Below are 18283 nucleotides of genomic sequence, written 5' to 3' on the forward strand. Positions count from 1 at the left end.
TGGGGTCACCAGGCCTGCACTGTTTCGGTTTCTTGAATAAAGAGTTAACTTCACTGACACTGTGTTTTTCTTTGATTTCTGATCTACACTTGGCTCCAGCTCCTGACGCCTCTTCCCTCAACATCCCTTTTTCCTTTTGTGCCATGCCTTTTAGATTATGCAGGCAGAGACTGTCTTGTTTTTATTGATGTTATGCTATATAAGCCACAGTGAGAGCCTACTCAGCTGAAGAGTGGGGTGAAAATACTTTAAATGAATGAATGAATGAATGATGCCTGACTGTGAAATTAACCATATTCTCCTTCTGTTTATCCCTGCTTCCATCTCCTTCCTCTTTTGCCTCCCCTGTTTAAAAACCTTGGAGTGTAAGTTCCTCAATACAGCGTCCAGTTCTCGTTTGCAGTGCACCATGCAGAGTAATAAATATAAATAATAACACGGTGAATTGCTTTTGTTATTGTTACTAGTCACTCAGCCACAAATTAAAAAACAAACAAGGGGTCAGCCATGGAGAGGTGCTTCCTGGGCAAGATTGTACAAATTTACAGCTGCTTTTATGTGCTGCCAGCTTTTAAGTATTGTTTTTTGGGGTGGGGAGGGCAGGTCTTTTGAGTGCAGGGTTTGAGAGACATTAATGCACAATGTTCTTCTGTGGAAGTTAAAGCACACTGCACCATAATTCAGTGCAGCAGCAGCAGCAGCAAAGCCCTTTGTTCTATCTAGATCTTTCTTTTTTTATAAGGTGCCCTTTACAGCAGTTTTCAAACCCTTCCAGACAGGAATACATGCTGGGCTTATTGGAAGGGATCATTATGCCAAATGGCAGACAGTCGAGCAATATGACAAGGCATGCCCTGCATATGGGTTCAGTTACCTTCTGCTTTCGCAGGTTGCTTTCAAGTTGAAGTTTCCCCCACTGACAGCCACATAACATTTTATGTTCTTCCTTGCTCAGTAAATGGAGGCATTGCTGCATGATTCTGAACCTTAACAAGCCACCAGAGTATTGTTGGTGGTAGGTTATTTTGTTGAGCTCTTAACCTCTCGATCTCGTAGCATCATCTCATAGAATATATTTACACTGCTGGAAACATTTGCCTGCCAGGCATTTTAAGTATAGCGAAGAACCTTTCGAATGTCCTTATGAATAAATGGCGAGATATGACAAGTACAGGAAACTAGTCAGTGTTGTTGGGGGTAGGATAGTAACTGATGTTACTGTGAAGGTACATCAGTTCTGACATTTTCAGGATGTGATTTAACATAGAATATCTTTAAACCACGCAGCAGGAATGTCAGATTTGATGTACCTTCACAGTAACTCAGAAGGAAGGTGTGTGCTTTGCTCAGCAAAATTGGCACGTTGTTGTATTTGTAGCATGAAAATATAATGAAATGTTATTTTTTTATTTTTAAAAAAGATAGAAATGATCTACTATGTTAGAACAATTACCAACGGCAGATGAGAAAAATGGTGTTGACTCCTGGCATGAAAGAAAAAGGCTATATAGGTTTGTGGTTGGTTCATGATTCTAAAGCAGAACACATGTGTGGCTTGGAGAAAAGTCCATGAAGTTCAATCCATGGCTTCCCTTCTTGCAAGGATCTCAGGTGGCAGGCTGGGAAACTTATTTGCTTGAGATCCTCAGCCAGTTGAAGCAGACAATATTGTTCTAGGTCCGACTCAGGCTGCATTCAGAAAGGACTTTATTCTGCTTATACATTAATTTCCACATTTTATATGATCTGTCACATGATTTGAATGCCACTTCTGGAAAACTGTTGGAAGCTTGGCTCTCATTTCCATGTTCATTTGCTTCCGGAATAAATCTGTTTACAGGCGTTTTTAGCATCGTGATTTCATAGGATGAAATTTGGAGCTGCAATTCTGTCATACAGTTCTTTCTCGTCATTTGTAATTTAGCACAACGTGATGGTATGTTGATTTTAAAAAAAAACCAGTTCCAGAATGCAACAGGTAATGCAGTGTAAACAGAACAGTAGAATGTGGGATAGAAGTTCTAGCATTGTAATCAGGAAGACTTAAGGCAATCTCTCCCTTGCAGTACATTCATAACCTCTGAACCATCAAGAGATTAGTTGGGTGCATAAACAAGCCATCAGACAGAATGTTCCTATCACCTGTTACAACTCAAACACCAATGCTTTTCTTTGTAGTTCATTCACATGCTGAGCTGTGAGTGATGAAAAATCAAGTTATGTACATGGGAACTCAGTTGACTTACTTGTTTCAGTAGTGAATGGTAGGCCCCAACCCTGAGATTACAGAAAATATTGTCAAATTCCTTGCTGTAAACATCAAGACTAGACCACAATTATTAAAGGGAAGATGAATTCTGAGCCAAAAAAATTGTGTGTGTGTGTGTGTACGTACTGTTTCTGATTATTCTTGGCTTTATTTTAAAAGGCACAATTTATGTGCATGTATATTTTGTTTTCTCTCAGCTGCATTTGTTTAAATAACTCTGTACTGTATTTTATGTTTATGGTCTGTAGGCAAAATAAACTGAAACTATTTCATATAAAAGTTATGTAAATGCATGTGCATGCCAGCCCTAAAATGAATCTAAATAAACAGGTAAGGCCTGACTTCTGTAGGGGAGTAACTGAGCAGAAATCCCAAGGCATGACCTTGAAACAGCATCTAGGCTGAAGTAAAGTGCTGTTGCCAGATGTAGGCCACAGAGTTCCATCATGTGAGAAAGCTGAGAGATGCATGTAACAATATGTAAAATGTAATAACATGTATCTAGTTAGTTTTCTTACCTACCCTTTTACCTTTGGGTCCCTGTCTAGGTAATGGGATATAAATTTGCACACTCTAAAATAAAGTGGGTGCCCGAATGAGAGACCTTCTGGGAACCAATTATATGCCACCTTGCTAGAAGAAAGATGGGATATAAATGTAGAAAATAATTAATACAAAAATAACTGTTTTAAAGCCATAACAGAGGTTACTGCAGTGGCTTGAGATTTCCCACAGGAAATAGGTACCAAGGCAAATTGGTCGTGGTGACAGAGAGTAACAGAAGTGGCTGTTCACTGCTGTTCAGTGCTTAGTGAAAGTAGTCAGGTTGATTTTCATTTCACTGGGGATATGAGGTTCAGGGCCTGCGATTAGGCAGAGCAACGTGGTTGCCTCAGGTGTGAGGCAGCGTGGGTACCTGGGAAGTCCCCTGGGAAGAGAGACGGATCGCTCAAACACTTTGGAAAGTGTAGCTCTGCAAGGGAAATAGGGGTCTCCTAACCGCGCAGCATTCCTAGCAAACTACAGTTCCCAGGATGCTTTGGGGGGAAGTCATGACTTTTAATATGGTATAACAGTGCTTTAAATGTAAGGTACAGGGACGCGGGTGGCGCTGTGGGTTAAACCACAGAGCCTAGGGCAGGGGTCAGCAACCCGCGGCTCCAGAGCCGCATGTGGCTCTTTTACACCTTTGCCGCGGCTCCGGGGCAGATACTAGCGAGGGGAGGAGGCGCATTGTGCGCCCCGACACTCCCCACTGTGGCGGGCTCTGTACTGGCTGTGACATCGCATGGGGGCGGTGCGTGCGTTAGTCACGCACCGTCGGGACGTCACCGTCCCGCCCACTATCAGATCGCGGCTCCGGAGATATATTTGTTTTAAATGTTGCAATGGTTTTGCGGCTCCCAGTTTTTTTCTCTTCGGAAACGGGTCCAAGTGGCTCTTTTTGTCTTAAAGGTTGCAGACCCCTGGCCTAGGGCTTGCCGATCAGAAGGTCGGCGGTTCGAATCCCCGCGACGGGGTGAGCTCCCGTTGTTCGGTCCCTGCTCCTGCCAACCTAGCAGTTCAAAAGCACGTCAAAGTGCAAGTAGATAAATAGGTACCGCCCTGGCGGGAAGGTAAACGGCGTTTCCGTGCGCTACTCTGGTTCGCCAGAAGCAGCTTAGTCATGCTGGCCACATGACCCAGAAGCTGTACGCCGGCTCCCTCGGCCAACAAAGCGAGATGAGCACCGCAACCCCAGAGTCGGCCACGACTGGACCAAATGGTCAGGGATCCCTTTACCTTTACCTTTACAGATGTGGCAAGACAGAGCTTTGAGAGCCACATGGCCTGTTCTGTGTCCTCTAAAGAAGCGTCAGAACAGCGAAGGAAGCTGTTGAAGTCATAGTTAACGTCTATTATTTTGCGTGCTGAATGGGGAAAGGGGTGCCATTTTGTCCTTCCACTCAACAGGCGCCATTTGTATCACGCCTTTCCTCCAAGGAATTGAGAGCAGTGTGTGCAGTCCCCCCACACCTAAGCCCCATATTTTAACCCTCACACCAAGCCTGTGAGGTAAGCTAGGCTTAGACAGGGACTGGCTAAAGGTCACCCAGGAAGCTCCATTGCTGAGGGGGAGTTTGAACTTGGGTATCTCCAGTCCTAATTCTAGTACTCCAGTCAGTACCTCAGGGTCTCTCCATACAAGCCCAGCAGAGCTAAAAACCCACACATTGTGCAAATATCTTAAAAAGCTGTCACCAAGTGTTCTAAAATAGTGGTCGCTGTGAAGAACGATCTGATATTGTTTCAGATTTGGTCATGAAAAGCTACACATTTTTGCAGTCCTTGCTTGTTCCAATATACACTGGTACTGGAAAGAAAAGCATTGACTTTGGAACAACCTTCTGTGGATTGCGAATTTAACACTTTGCCTACGTAGCCACCAGGGTTGCCAGTTTGAAAAAAGAAGAAGGTTAAATTGCTGGTAGTTGCCCAAACTTTACTGGCACCCGTATATAAGTACTTAGGTTATAGCATACCCTAAATACTGAAACATATTAAAAAATCTTAAACTTGCCTCAGTGTACACTTACTTTCCAAGACCCGACTTTCTACCTACATTTGGCATAGCTGCTTTTTCATGAAGTTATTTTACTGCCTCCACACGGGGCACTGGCAATGACTGCCACTTGTGAAAATGAGCAATGCTGCCAGTGGTTTTTATTGATCATGGCTTTTGTTGCCCTGGAAATTCCCTTCCAATGGGATTTCACTGGGTAGAAATGGAAATCTTGTCCCCAGAATTTATGCATTTCAGCTGCGATGTTGGGGTGGAGCAGAGGGATCAAGGTGTTTTATTTGCTAAAGTGGACAGTGAGGAATGGGGGTTTATAATCTGTGGTGGTCTTAAAACAAACATCTAGTTCTTTTACCTATCAATATACGCTAAAAAAGGACTGGGAAGGGAATCCTTGGCTGCCCCTAATGTAATTGGACTACAACTCCCATCATCTCTCTATAAAGAGGCTGGATTTAATACGTAAGATAAAATGGTGACCCCTGGCCTTTGGTTTTTAAAATTATTTTCCTGTTGATTCAAGTAGAACTTTAGTACATTCAACCTGGGGCTTTACAAACCATGAATAACTATCTTCAATAATTGTGAAATTGCTTGTATTTGTGATGGCAAAAATTGTCTTGATTAAATTAGTTGTGCAATAGACTGTAGAAATGTGCATTAGCTGGTCCTATTCTGGCCTGCCAATATATATATATATATATATATATCTGTTGCAATTTGCCAGCATGGAAATGCTTGGCAAACACTGCAGGGATATTATATAGATATCACCAATAAGTCTTGTTAATTATGTGCAGTGCAGTGGGAACCCTTTCTTAAAAATATATATACTGCGCATCACAAGCTTACAAAAGTTACAGGCCCTCCAGGCATGTGGCCCACCAAGGTTGAGACACGCTGCATCGCCTGGCTCAGGCACAGATGCAATTGTGTTAAAGTGTGGCACACATTTATTAAAGAAACATTAAAGGAATGGCAAATGGAATCAGCTTGTCATGAAAGGACGCAGGCTATTTCACTCATGGGTTTCCTAATGGTTTCAGTTTGAGTGTTGCCCTTATGTGCTCAGATGTTCTCATTTCACAATCCATCATTAGGAAAGCCCGTGGCACGGGGTCAATTTAGAGTTTTCCTACCAAGTACTTTCCAGTACTGTATATCTGAACGGCTGTTCCCCTCTAATACCTAGGTTGTTTTATTACCAGCTAAATGTTCTCTGTGTTACCTGTGAATGAGAGCATTGTGACATTTTAGCAGCTGATTTGATTGAACACAGATGTGAACTATGCTCCATGTGGAGAGGATCCAAAAGGAAAAGATCTTGACTTGTGCTTCTGATTTTAAAGGAGCGCATGCGATCGGACGATAGCTGGATGACACAGGCCCACAATCACAATAGCTGAAAGGCAGGTGGAGGGCAGTCATAAAAAGGTAAAGGTACCCCTGCCCGTACTGGCCAGTCGTGACTGACTCTGGGGTTGCGCACCCATCTCGCTTAAGATGCCGGGGGCCAGCGCTGTCCGAAGACACTTCCGGGTCACGTGGCCAGCGTAACAAAGCTGCTCTGGCGAGCCTGCACCAGCGCAGCACACGGAAACGCCGTTTACCTTCCCGCTATAAAGCGGTACCTATTTATCTACTTGCACTTAAGGGTGCTTTTGAACTGCTAGGTGGGCAGGAGCTGGGACCGAATGACGGGAGCTCACTACTTTTTATATCTGTCCTGGAGGTTTTACTAAACATGATTAGAGAGGACCAGCTGGTTAAAGGGATTCAGGTCGGAGCTAAACAGTACAAATTGAGAGCATTTGCAGATGATTTAGTTTTAACTTTACAAGAGCCAGACACTAGTACGAAAAGAGTTTTAGAACTAATACAAGTATTTGGTCAAGTAGCAGGTTTTAAGTTGAACAAACAGAAAACGAAAGTACTGGACAAAAATTTAACAGCTGTTGAAAGGGAAAAGTTTCAGAGCGAAACGGGGTTAATGGTAGCAAAGAAGGTGAAATACTTGGGGATTAATTTGACATCTAAGAATGTGAATTTATTTAAAGATAACTATGAGAAATGCTGGTCAGAAATTAAGAAAGATCTAGAAGTATGGTCAAATTTGAGACTTTCCTTGTTAGGCCGTATTGCTGTTATTAAGATGAATGTCTTGCCTAGAATGTTGTTTTTATTTCAAACATTGCAGATTTTAGACAAAGTGGATTGTTTCAAGAAGTGGCAAAAAGACATATCTAGATTTGTCTGGCAGGGCAAAAAGCCCAGAATAAAATTTAAGATATTAACTGATGCAAAAGAAAGAGGGGGGTTTGCCCTGCCGGACTTAAAGTTGTACTATGAATCAGCGGCGTTTTGCTGGCTGAAAAGCTGGCTGCTTCTTGAAAACACAGACATTTTGGATTTGGAAGGGTTTAACAACAGATTTGGCTGGCATGCATATATATGGTACGACAAGGTAAAAATTCATCAAGGTTTCAAGAACCATATTGTTAGGAAAGCATTGTATAAGGTTTGGATTCGATATAAAGATTTGTTGGAAAACAAAACCCCCAGGTGGCTGTCACCAATGGAGGCTAAGGAAGTGAAAAAACTTAATATGGAATCCAAATGGCCAAAGTACTGGGAAATTATAGAACAGGAGGAGGGAAAAGTGAAATTGCAGAGCTATGAGAAACTGAAGTCAAAAGTAAGAGACTGGCTTCATTACTATCAGATAAATGAAGTCTTCAAACAGGACAGGAAAATTGGCTTCCAGGTGGAGAGGTCAAAATTAGAAACAGAGCTATTGGAACCCAATACTAAGAACTTGTCAAGAATGTATAACCTGCTGTTGAAATGGAATACACAGGATGAGACGGTTAAATCAGCTATGATTAAATGGGCACAAGACATTGGTCATAACATTATGTTTGCTGACTGGGAACAGTTATGGACCACCGGTATAAAGTTTACGGCATGTAATGCCTTGAGAGAGAACATTATGAAAATGATTTACAGGTGGTACATGACCCCAGTCAAGCTTGCAAAAATTTATCACATGCCCGATAATAAATGTTGGAAATGTAAGGAAACTGAAGGTACTTTCTACCACCTTTGGTGGACGTGCCCAAGGATCAAGGTATTCTGGGAAATGATTTATAATGAAATGAAAAAGGTGCTTAAATGCACGTTCGTGAAGAAACCAGAAGCCTTCCTCCTGGGCATGGTAGGCCAATTGGTGTCAAGGAAAGATAGGACATTTTTTATGTACGCTACAACAGCAGCAAGAGTACTATTAGCGAAGTATTGGAAGACACAAGAACTACCCACACTGGAAGAATGGCAGACTAAGGTAATAGACTATATGGGACTGGCTGAGATGACCGGCAGAATCCGTGACCAAGGGAAAGAGACGGTGGAAGAAGATTGGAAGAAGTTTAAAATTTATCTTAAGAACTGTTGTAAAATTAACGAATGCTAAAATGTTTTGGGTAATGCAAAATAGAATTGCAGCGATTAGCAATTGGATATGAGAAATAAGATCTAAAGAAAGTAATTATATTGAAATTAGGGGATGCTGAAAAGATTGATAACAGGGATGCAGAAAGGGGAGGTATGGGGAAGTCGCTGAAAGAAGGCTTAAGAAATGAAAGGTTAAGAAATTATACGTGTTTACGTGTTTGTATGTCTTGTATTGTGTTGTATTGTCTTGTATTATGTGTGGAAAAAACCAATAAAAATTAAAAAAAAAAAAAAGAAGTGCTCTTAGATTAAATTGGTACAAAATAAAAAAAATAATAAAAAAAAACGAATGACGGGAGCTCACCCCGCCGCGGGGATTCGAACCGCCGACCATACAATCGGCAAGTCCTAGGCACTGAGGTTTTACCCACAGCGCCACCCGCGCCCAGTCATAGCTCAGTGGAAAAGCCCATTTCCCATGTGGAACAGGTCTCTGGTTCAAACCTTGGCACTTCCAGGCAGGGCTGGGAAAGACTGGAGAGCCACTGCCAACCAGTGTAGAATAGGGCCCCCCTGAGATGCCTTGAAAATTACTAGCCCCACCTGTCAGAAAATGGTGTTGCATGGACAGAACCAGTCACAAAATGGTGGCAGTTTGGCATAGTTTTCTACTGATACCTAATTCATCTTCAGAAATTGCTAACTTCTTTGACATAGTGTCTTCCTTGTAGCAAGGAGTTCCACAGCCCATTCATTTTCCAGTTTGGCATCAACTTAAAACACATTTATTTGCTCTGGCATTTGTGAGATGTTGATTTAGTCTGCCGGGGTGTATGTGTCATTCTGCAGTTTTAATTATGTTATTTTACCTGTTCTTGTTTATTCTGTTTGATGAGTGCTATTCTTTGTTCTGGCTATCACAATCTGCCCTGGGATCTGTAATGGGGCAACCCTGAGACTAAAGAAGAGGAAGTTGACAGGTGGGGGTGACTAAGGGCAGTCTGAGGTTGGTAGGGTAGCACGCCACCTGCCCTGGTGGACAAGCAAGGCAGCAATAACACCTGAGTGGTTTTAGAAAGAACTTTTCTTCAGCACCAGTCACTGCTGTTTCCCACCTGCCTTTCTGGTACTTATTGGCATGTTTACTTTGCGATGGACTCTTATTGGGCCCTAAGTGATCAAGCTAGGGAAGGAAATTTACCTGTCCCCCCTAACAGCCAACTGCAAGTAAAGTTTTTCACCTTTGTTGTGGCAAATAAGTGGAATGCTCTGCTGATAGAGATTCAGCATACACCGTACGTTCTAACCTTTTAGAGCCTGCAGGACAATTTTCTGTGCCACCAAACACAGGCAATTAAGAAAACCTCTTTCCTTAATAGTTAGTTGAAAGTCTATGATTTTGTTTTATTTTTCATGGTTTTTATTTTTATAAAGATGTTGCTGTAAATGGCTTTGTTTTTTATGATAAAGTGGCAAACACAGATAAATAAATGAGTGCATTATGTATCACTTAAGTGCATCAGTAAGCCATTGAATGGGACTGAGCTCCCGTTGCTCAGTCCCTGCTCCTGCCAACCTAGCAGTTCAAAAGCACATCAAAGTGCAAGTAGATAAATAGGTACCACTCCGGCAGGAAGGTAAACGGCGTTTCCGTGCGCTGCTCTGGTTCGCCAGAAGCGTCTTAGTCATGCTGGCCACATGACCCGGAAGCTGTACGCCGGCTCCCTTAGTCAATAAAGCGAGATGAGTGCCACAACCCCAGAGTCGTCCGCGACTGGACCTAACGGTCAGGAGTCCCTTTACCTTTTTAAGCCATTGAATGTCAGCAAAACTCTCAATTGAAAATTCTCTTATTTCTGTCAAAGCAGTCTCTGATACTGAGCAGACATGGAAAAATACTTCAGAATATCATAGTCTAGGAAGAGGATTCATGCTGATACTAACAGGCCATAATTGAGGCTCCCCCCCCCCCCAAGTAATCAGCCCTTCATAAATATATCTAGTTCTGTGTTAAGTGATCTCTTTGATCCTCCAGTTGTTGCAAGGTGAGTGTTACAGAATTTTACACCTCTTACAGTTTGAAAACTTCCTTCCTCTTCCACTTCAGCAAGGGCTTTTGCCTAGAGTTTCTCTGGTGGGGGCAAACAAACAACTCACTTCTGTTGCTTTGCCTTCGATTCATCCAGCCCTGGTCTCTGAACATGCGTGAATCTGAAGTGCTGAGTCTAGAGAGATTTTAATTTTTTTTTGGCTTGGAAATGCAAAGCTGTTGACACATAGCTGCTTCTATGATTTATCCCCTTGGCATGAATGCTCCCAAGCTGAGCCCAGGGCAGGGCTGGGTGGCGAATACCCAAATGAAGCAGTGTCCCACACTGGCACCCTTAAGGCAAGCTCCACATCATTGAGAGATCATTAGCTCTTGACCTTTCCTGTGCTTTTAATTCCCCCCTCCCCTCCCCTTGTGCAAAATGTTTTTTAAAGGCCAAATGTGATGGCAAATTAGTTCTGGAAGCAGATTCTCCTCCTAGAGTGGGGTGGTTTTCTTTCTTTCTTTTTTTGGCATGAGATTTATTTCTCTCTGCATGTGCTTTTGTGACTGACTGCACTTGGCGAGCTGCAGTTTGTTCAGCTGTCCATTCCCCTGCCTAATCTAGGGTCTTAAAATAAAAACAAACAAGCGGATATTCGGAGAAAGGACGCAGCATGGAGACACTGAGAGGCATTTGTTCCTGTGCTTTGGCTAAAACAGCACTCCACTGGTCCCATGTACCGAGTCTGTGCTTTACGGCTAATGATGCTGGCAATTCCTACAATGAGAAACTGTGTCAAGGAGTTGGTTCATCAAGTTCTTCTTAAATAGAAAGTTGCTTGGGATTCTTTTGGGGGGGGTGATGGTAGAGGACAACTACAGAGGAGGTAAGCTACTTTCTGTTCAATCCAGGGCCATTTTGCCAGGGATATGTCAAATGTGTGGCATGGATGTGACCTTAGTTCATCAGTTCAGCTGTAAAAGAATAACATCTCATGCCTATCTCAAAGCCACTTGAAACCAGCTTTCCAAATATATTGGAATGTGGTGCACTTCTGGATTTCAACCAGTTAGAAGTTCCAGAAGCATGGGGGCTACCACAGAAAAGGCCATTTCTCTTGTGCCTGACACTCTGCCTGCAAAATGAAAGTTTAGTTGTTGTTTTTAACATACCCCTTCCTAAAATAAGACATTCCTCAGAAAGATACAGTAGTGATATAAGAAGGAATTATTTTTGTTATTTTAATTGGAGCTTAAGAAATGCAGAGTAACAGGATGTTTTCATAAGGCAGGTACCTAAAAAGGTGAGGTTTCAGAATCTTAGCATAGTCTTGCAGGAATCCTGACCTAGGGTGGGCAAATACTTCTGACCTGCTCCAAAGCAGTTTCATATGTTGACCACCGTGGGAACTGGATGCTTGACTAGGTGGGACTTTGGCCTGATCCAGCAGTGTCATCTTATGTTCTGAAATCCTTAAGCTCCTAAAATCTTCGTTACCCATTGACAGGTTATACAGAAGATCAAGTAAAGGCAGGGTGAGGACCCGCCCTCTGAGGATAATTTGGCCATTTGTATTGGGCTTAATGGAATTCTATTACCTATCTTGTTTCTTCTTCTATTCTCTTAGGCACCTCAGGGATTTACCAGGGGCCCAACAGCCTGACGAGTTCTGCAGGGTTCAGCACAGTGCACCAGGTACAACTTTAACCATTTTTTAAAAAAATATCCTGAAAAGGAGGTGGTTCATATTTCAGCCACATGGACATTAGTAACTTCCTTGATACCTATCTCTGATTATCATACATAACGTCTCATTCTTAAGGGACAAAAAGCGTACGTCTCTATGGACGCTCACAGATCTCAACGGCTTGACAAGGGACTTGGAAACCAAATGCTTTCGAAATCAACCAAACACTCCTTCCTCCACCTCCTCCCCCCCCCCTTCTTCCTCTAACCAGTCCCGGCCCAATCTCAGCACTTTGGGTGTGACGCTGAAAACATGTCACAATGGGGACACCACAGTATCACATGAACATCTTTTTTTGAAAATTAGCAGTTTCCATCATCTTGCAAAGAGTGCCGGCTTCTTTCTTGGCTTTCAGTAACAGATGTAAATCAACATTCTAAAGCATCACTCAGAGACGCTTGCGAATATGAAGCCATCGGAGCCTGTTTGCACTCTTCCTAATTTGGACGTACACCTGTTGATGAACTTCATGCTTTGCATAAGTTAGCACCTTTAAATATAAAGCATGTGTATAAATATATGATGTGGATAACATTACATGCAGAAACACTATATGAGAATGCTTGCTCATAAAGATTTGTGTAGACCAAGTATGAAGTCACTATGCTTCTTTTGTTTGTGCAAAGGCTGAAATATAAGCATTCGAAGTTAAACTGAAATCACTGAGGCTATGGGGCATACAAGTATCTTAAAGAATTACATCCTAAATTCAGTTTCCCATAAGCTTTGAAAGAACTTCCTGTTTTGGGGCTGTTGGGACGACAGGCCCCACGCCAGTGATAAAGGCACATACTTTTAGATGGTTCCAGTAGGCATAGCCAATTTGGTGCCTCCAGATGTTGGACTACAGTTTCCATCACACCTGATCATTGATCATGCTGGCCGGGGCTGATGGAAGTTGCAGTCCAACATCTGAAATACATGGTGTTGGCTGCCCCTATATTAGAAGGTTGCAGCAAACCAGAACGTGAAATCATGGATTTGTTTGATGACCATGGTTAAGTTTAAGTTTGTCTGCCTCTGTAACCTCTGCATGCAAGTGAGAAACTGGTTTTTATGCTGTTTCCTTCTTGCATGCTGCTTGGGAATAGATCTTAGCTCAGCAAGCTAAACCATGGTTTCACTGTGAGATTGGGAATGCATGGCATCACAACAGAGTCTTGTGCAGTTGCTGCTGAGCTAAACTTTCTAGCCGTCAGCTGCTTGTTGCTGGTCTGTAGGACTGCTGGACTTGTCAGAGAACATAACTGAGGTTGTTGGATGTGAGCTATGGCACAGCCTAATGAATTTCATGGAAAGGTAATTTCTTCCAGGCTTCTTTGCCCAGTACACTGTTAGGAGGTACACATTAAAGGAGGATGTGCACATTTCTCTGAGTGTGCAATATGAATGAATACATGCTGCCAAGAGCCACATTTTGCAGTGTTGTCTTGTGGTATATACATAGAAGTGGTTCACACATGACATTTGAATATGGTTTGGCACTATGAGAACAAGCCATGCTCTCCATATTCCCCCTCCACTCCCATGCCCCACTTCAGTGAATTTGTTCCTGGTTTCATGAAACCATAGTTTTCTGGTATATGTGAAATTTGAAATGACAAGCTATGGCTTGAGCTCACTCCCCAAACCAGGGTTGCAGAAAACAGCGGTCTTGATTTAAGAACGTAAGACGAACCATGCTGGAGAAAGCCATCTAGTGCAGCTCTCTGCTCTCACAAGAGCCCATGGGAAATCCCAAGCAGAACCTTAGTGTAACATCACCCTCCAGTAAGTGGTATTCAAAGGCATATTGCTTGATGGGATAAGAGCAAACCATGGTTTGATGAAAGCAGGAAGTAATTCAGTGGAAGGGGATCAGGTTGAGGAGTTGATTAAGCACAAAGCTTTTATAGCTATAGTGCCGGATCATAGATCTGAGCCATTGTATAATTTAGTCATGTACTGGCTTTGCATTTCACAGGTATATAGCAGGTGTTGATTTTTTTAATGTCCATCCCCTAAAAGTGTTTTAACAACCACCTGGTAGATGGGACTCACTGCTGTATAAATGCAGTGTGCAAGAGGAAAAACAAGTGGGGCAAGACTACATGCTTTTTAAATGTGAAATAGTTTTCTTTTATCACATTTTCACATTGACGTTGTGGTGCAGCTATTTAGAAAAAAATGAAGAAGTGCTATTACATGCATGCAGTCCCATGAAGTGGCTTGCTTGATTCCTGGCACTAGATTTCATGAAATAAGCAAGTTACCGTCAGCGCTTCCTGGCAAATGCAGCAAATTCAAAGGTGATGCTACTTCTGCAAAACATAGTTGTGCACAGAAGCAGGGAATATGATAATGGCAAGAATAATGGGGAAATATTTGCAAGCCTGGTTATATTTAGCCTGCAAAGTGCATAACTCTTAATTAGGTGTGCTGTTTTTCAAACATTTGGAGGATGATTAGCGTTGCTGTCTCTTCTTTCAAAGGAGTATTCTTCATATCCCAGCTTCACCCAAAGCCAATATTCGCAGTATTACAGCTCTTCCTACAACTCTTCTTACATGTCTGCAAATAGCATCAGTCCATCAGCTATCCCAACATCGACCTACTCGCTCCAAGAGTCTTCGCACAACATTAACAACAGTCAGAGCACCGAATCACTTTCTGGTAGGTGACTTTAATGATTGGAAATCCCTCCCCTGTTTAAAATGAACTTACAAGTACAACTAAGTGCAGGGCTTAAATTTTAGCCAGGGTGCAGGATCCTGTTTTTAGGATATTTCGGGACCAGTAAAATATGAATGGCAATGGCTCAAGGTGAGTGCAGAGTATCTTTATTTTAGTACTAAATATAGAAAGCCAGATCCTACAAATCTAAGAATATGGGGTGAGGGGTGGGATCCCAAACCAAACGGTGTAACTTCTAGGCAGGAACAGTTGGCAGGGTGCGGCTGTGTTCCAGAGCTTCCCTCCTGGCGGTAGAGCCATCGCAACTTTCTTTGATGGTTGCAGGGCAGGGGTGAAGTCAAGGCTGCTTGAGCACACTGGTGGAGCCCAGCATTGCACCCACACAGCCACAACCTTGTTGCTCCATCCTCGGGCTGTACAGGTGAGCAGCAGGGATGCTGCTATTGGGAGAGTGGCCCCACAGCACCGCTACCCCTGTGCTATCTGCTCCTGCTTCCAGCTAAGCTTCAGTTGTGATGCTTCTTTTCCCGCAACCCCCCAATCCTTGCAGCAGAAACTACGCATGTATTGGGAGATATGTTTAGATTTCACGTGTGTTAAAGAAAATACAAGACTTTCTTATGATATACTTAATACAATAATAGATTAACAGTGCAGTTGGATTCAGTAGGGCTTGCTCCTAAGTAAATGCAGCTTTAAACTAATAATAATAATAATAAATAATAATAATATAAAAATAATGAATTGAAAATAAATAGGCAGTTTAAAATAAAGCCTTTAAAAAGCACATTGCTGTTAACTTAAAAGGTCTCAGAAATAGAACAGATAATAATAACATGTTGTTCTGTGTCCTAAGCAACAATCAGGGTGGTTATTGTCAGGCTCATATCCCAAGGGTGCCACCCCCAAAAAGACCTTCTCCAGTAATCACTTTCCTGGCTTGAAGTGCCAGGGGATCCAGAGAAGGATGTCAGCTGCTGATCTTAACTGAGAGGCAGTTTCATATGGAATAAGTTAGTCCTTCATCTACTCTGAACTCAGACGGTTTAGGACAGGGCTTGAAAAGTAAGAACCATAACTTCAATTGGTGTCCGAAAACATAGTGCAAGTCAATGAAGCTCTTTCAATATTAGTGCAATAGAGCAAACTTTGTTATTTGCCATAAGAGTGTGCATATTGGCATCAAATCATTAGGGCAGTACAATTCCCGCCGCCCCCCAAAAAAGCCAAATATAATACTGTATTAATTAGGGGCTCAAAATAATGATATTAAATTTAGAAAAGGCTGGTGAAATGTTGAAAGAAGGCTAATGGAAGGGAAATTATTTCATATCTAGAAAGCATTAGTCCCAGTGCAGCTTTAGTTAGATGCAACAAGTCAAGATCAGACAGAGAAGAAAGCAAGACAAGTGACTGAAACTGAAATTCTGTCATTAAATAGCTGTCTGTAGGAAGAGGGCACATAATCATCATCAACAATAGCAGCAAATACCACTGCTCTCATATTATTTTCTAGAAACAAAACATTTTTTTAGCAACCACTTATAAGTTCTTAGTTTAACAAGCATTCATACTGATTGAGGGCCTTTTAAATCAAGCTACAGATAGCAGGCTAAGTAAACAATGAGCTCCATGTTTATTTTATTTCTTTTAAATAAATGCCCTTCCGTACTTCTTGAAGTGATCCGTGATCTATTGGAGTGCTTAGTTTTTAACTATCAATTATGGGCTTAAATGTCATGATCTTCCAGTGTTTTGTTGGAATGCAGTCAATATATCACTTCCCCAGCGAAATTTTCATTGGCAGGCTATATCATTTTTATAAAGCACCACGTCATTTGTGGATAATCTCTGTATGTACAACCCAAAGTGGGGTTTGCTCACTTAAGGAACAACCCTGCACATCTGTTGTTAGTCAAACAGAAAAAAATATAGTAAATTAAAACAAAACAAAATGCTAACGCAGATTACTGCAAAATTACTTTGGAGTATTTCCCCCTCGTTAGATTTGATCTCAGCCTGAGATTTCAAAATCCTTCCCATGAAAAAATTGAACCAGATTCCTGTTTAAAATGCTACATCTGAATTGCTAGAGGGATTGGAGAGCTCCATATAAAAGGAAAAGAAAATTGAAGTCAGTGGTATTCAAAAAGGTTATTTAAAATGTGGTCTCTTATCAACATTAACATTGGCCTTGGCCACAATAAACACCACTTAAAGACCCAAGGCAAGTAACAATTATTTGATTATTTCAAAAATTTCGGAACTCTGTTAAGCTGTTTGGCTGAATTAAAACTTCCGTTCTAAGCATGTTTGTTTGACAAATAAATAAAAGCTCTATTGATTTTAAGTGGAACGTTATTCGAAATTGGGCAAACATTTTCTTCAGACTATGTTGCAAGCTGTTAAAATTGTGTTACATTTTCATTTTTTGCAATTTTAATTAAAAAATGTAATTCAACTTATAAAATATCCCAGTTTTCATTGATTGAGATGTTGGGGGGGGGGTATTCTTTTCTGGGTTAAAATGTGAAACAGGTGTGATGGAATGTTAAAAGGTTTTTGATAATTTTTGCTCTAAAGATGCTTCTAAACCTTTTTTGAAACATTTAATACCTCTTCGGGTGAGATAGATAGATAGATACAGATCTGTAGTGCTGGATTAATTCTGTAGAATAATTTTCTTTTTTTTTTTAAAAAAAAAGGCGAGTTGTACTACTACAAAAGAGTAATTTTACCCCCTTGGTGTCCTAAAAAATCTCAGGGTTACTAATAGCCCTGTCCTTTTGCATTGCTGTATTCAAATGATCAAGATCTGAACAGAATCAGCTGAGATAAGGCAAGAGACGGGGGGAAATTGGTTTCCCACAACTTAGCAGACAAGCCCTTGTTCCCCCTACTAAGCAACCAAACCAGCAAATGCAGCTTTAGCAAGGTGTGTGGCTTACTGATTTGGTCTGAAGATTTGCTAAACAGGCATAGGCAAACTCGGCCCTCCAGATGTTTTGGGACTACAACTCCCATCATCCCTGACCACTGGTGGTGTTAGCTAGGGATGATGGGAGTTGTAGTCCCAAAAAATCTGGAGGGATGAGTTTGCCTATGCCTGTGCTAAGATGTTAGCAAATGGTGATTTCCTGAAGGATCTTACAATTGTCATTTCTTCTTCTTTGATGATAAGTGGAACACTGTTGTGTAGTTTTTCAACAAGCTCAAGAACCATAACATAGGAAGTTGGCTTTGAGTAGAATTATTTTCTATATATACCTGTAGGTGAATATACAACACCTGTAAAAGACACAGATACAGACAGGCAGCACAGAGGGACGGATGGAAAGCTACGAGGGCGATCAAAAAGAAACAATGATCCCTCCCCATCAGCTGACACTGAAATTGAGGTGAGATGTCTAGAGGGTTTCTTTCACCCCAACCCTATTTCATTTGTATTTGACTAAATCCAGGGCAGTAGACCTATTGAAATTAATGGACCTAGTCAATTTCATTAGTTTCAATGGCACTACACTGAGTAAAACTTAGGCTTCCCAACCTGT

General features: G+C 41.7%; 1 protein-coding gene across 4 annotated transcripts in view; it reads left to right on the top strand.

The window, feature by feature from the left end:
* EYA2 (EYA transcriptional coactivator and phosphatase 2) overlaps positions 1-18283 on the top strand; it is a 140624-nt gene that overhangs the window by 81644 nt on the left and 40697 nt on the right. For all 4 annotated transcript variants that reach the window (XM_053394162.1, XM_053394165.1, XM_053394163.1 and 1 more), the window contains exons 6-8: positions 11940-12007; positions 14531-14711; positions 18006-18130. In XM_053394162.1, the coding sequence (XP_053250137.1) occupies positions 11940-12007; positions 14531-14711; positions 18006-18130 (374 nt within the window). The remainder of the gene's footprint in view (positions 1-11939; positions 12008-14530; positions 14712-18005; positions 18131-18283) is intronic.

Source organism: Podarcis raffonei, chromosome 6 (assembly GCF_027172205.1).
Source record: "Podarcis raffonei isolate rPodRaf1 chromosome 6, rPodRaf1.pri, whole genome shotgun sequence".
NCBI classification, from domain to species: domain Eukaryota; kingdom Metazoa; phylum Chordata; class Lepidosauria; order Squamata; family Lacertidae; genus Podarcis; species Podarcis raffonei.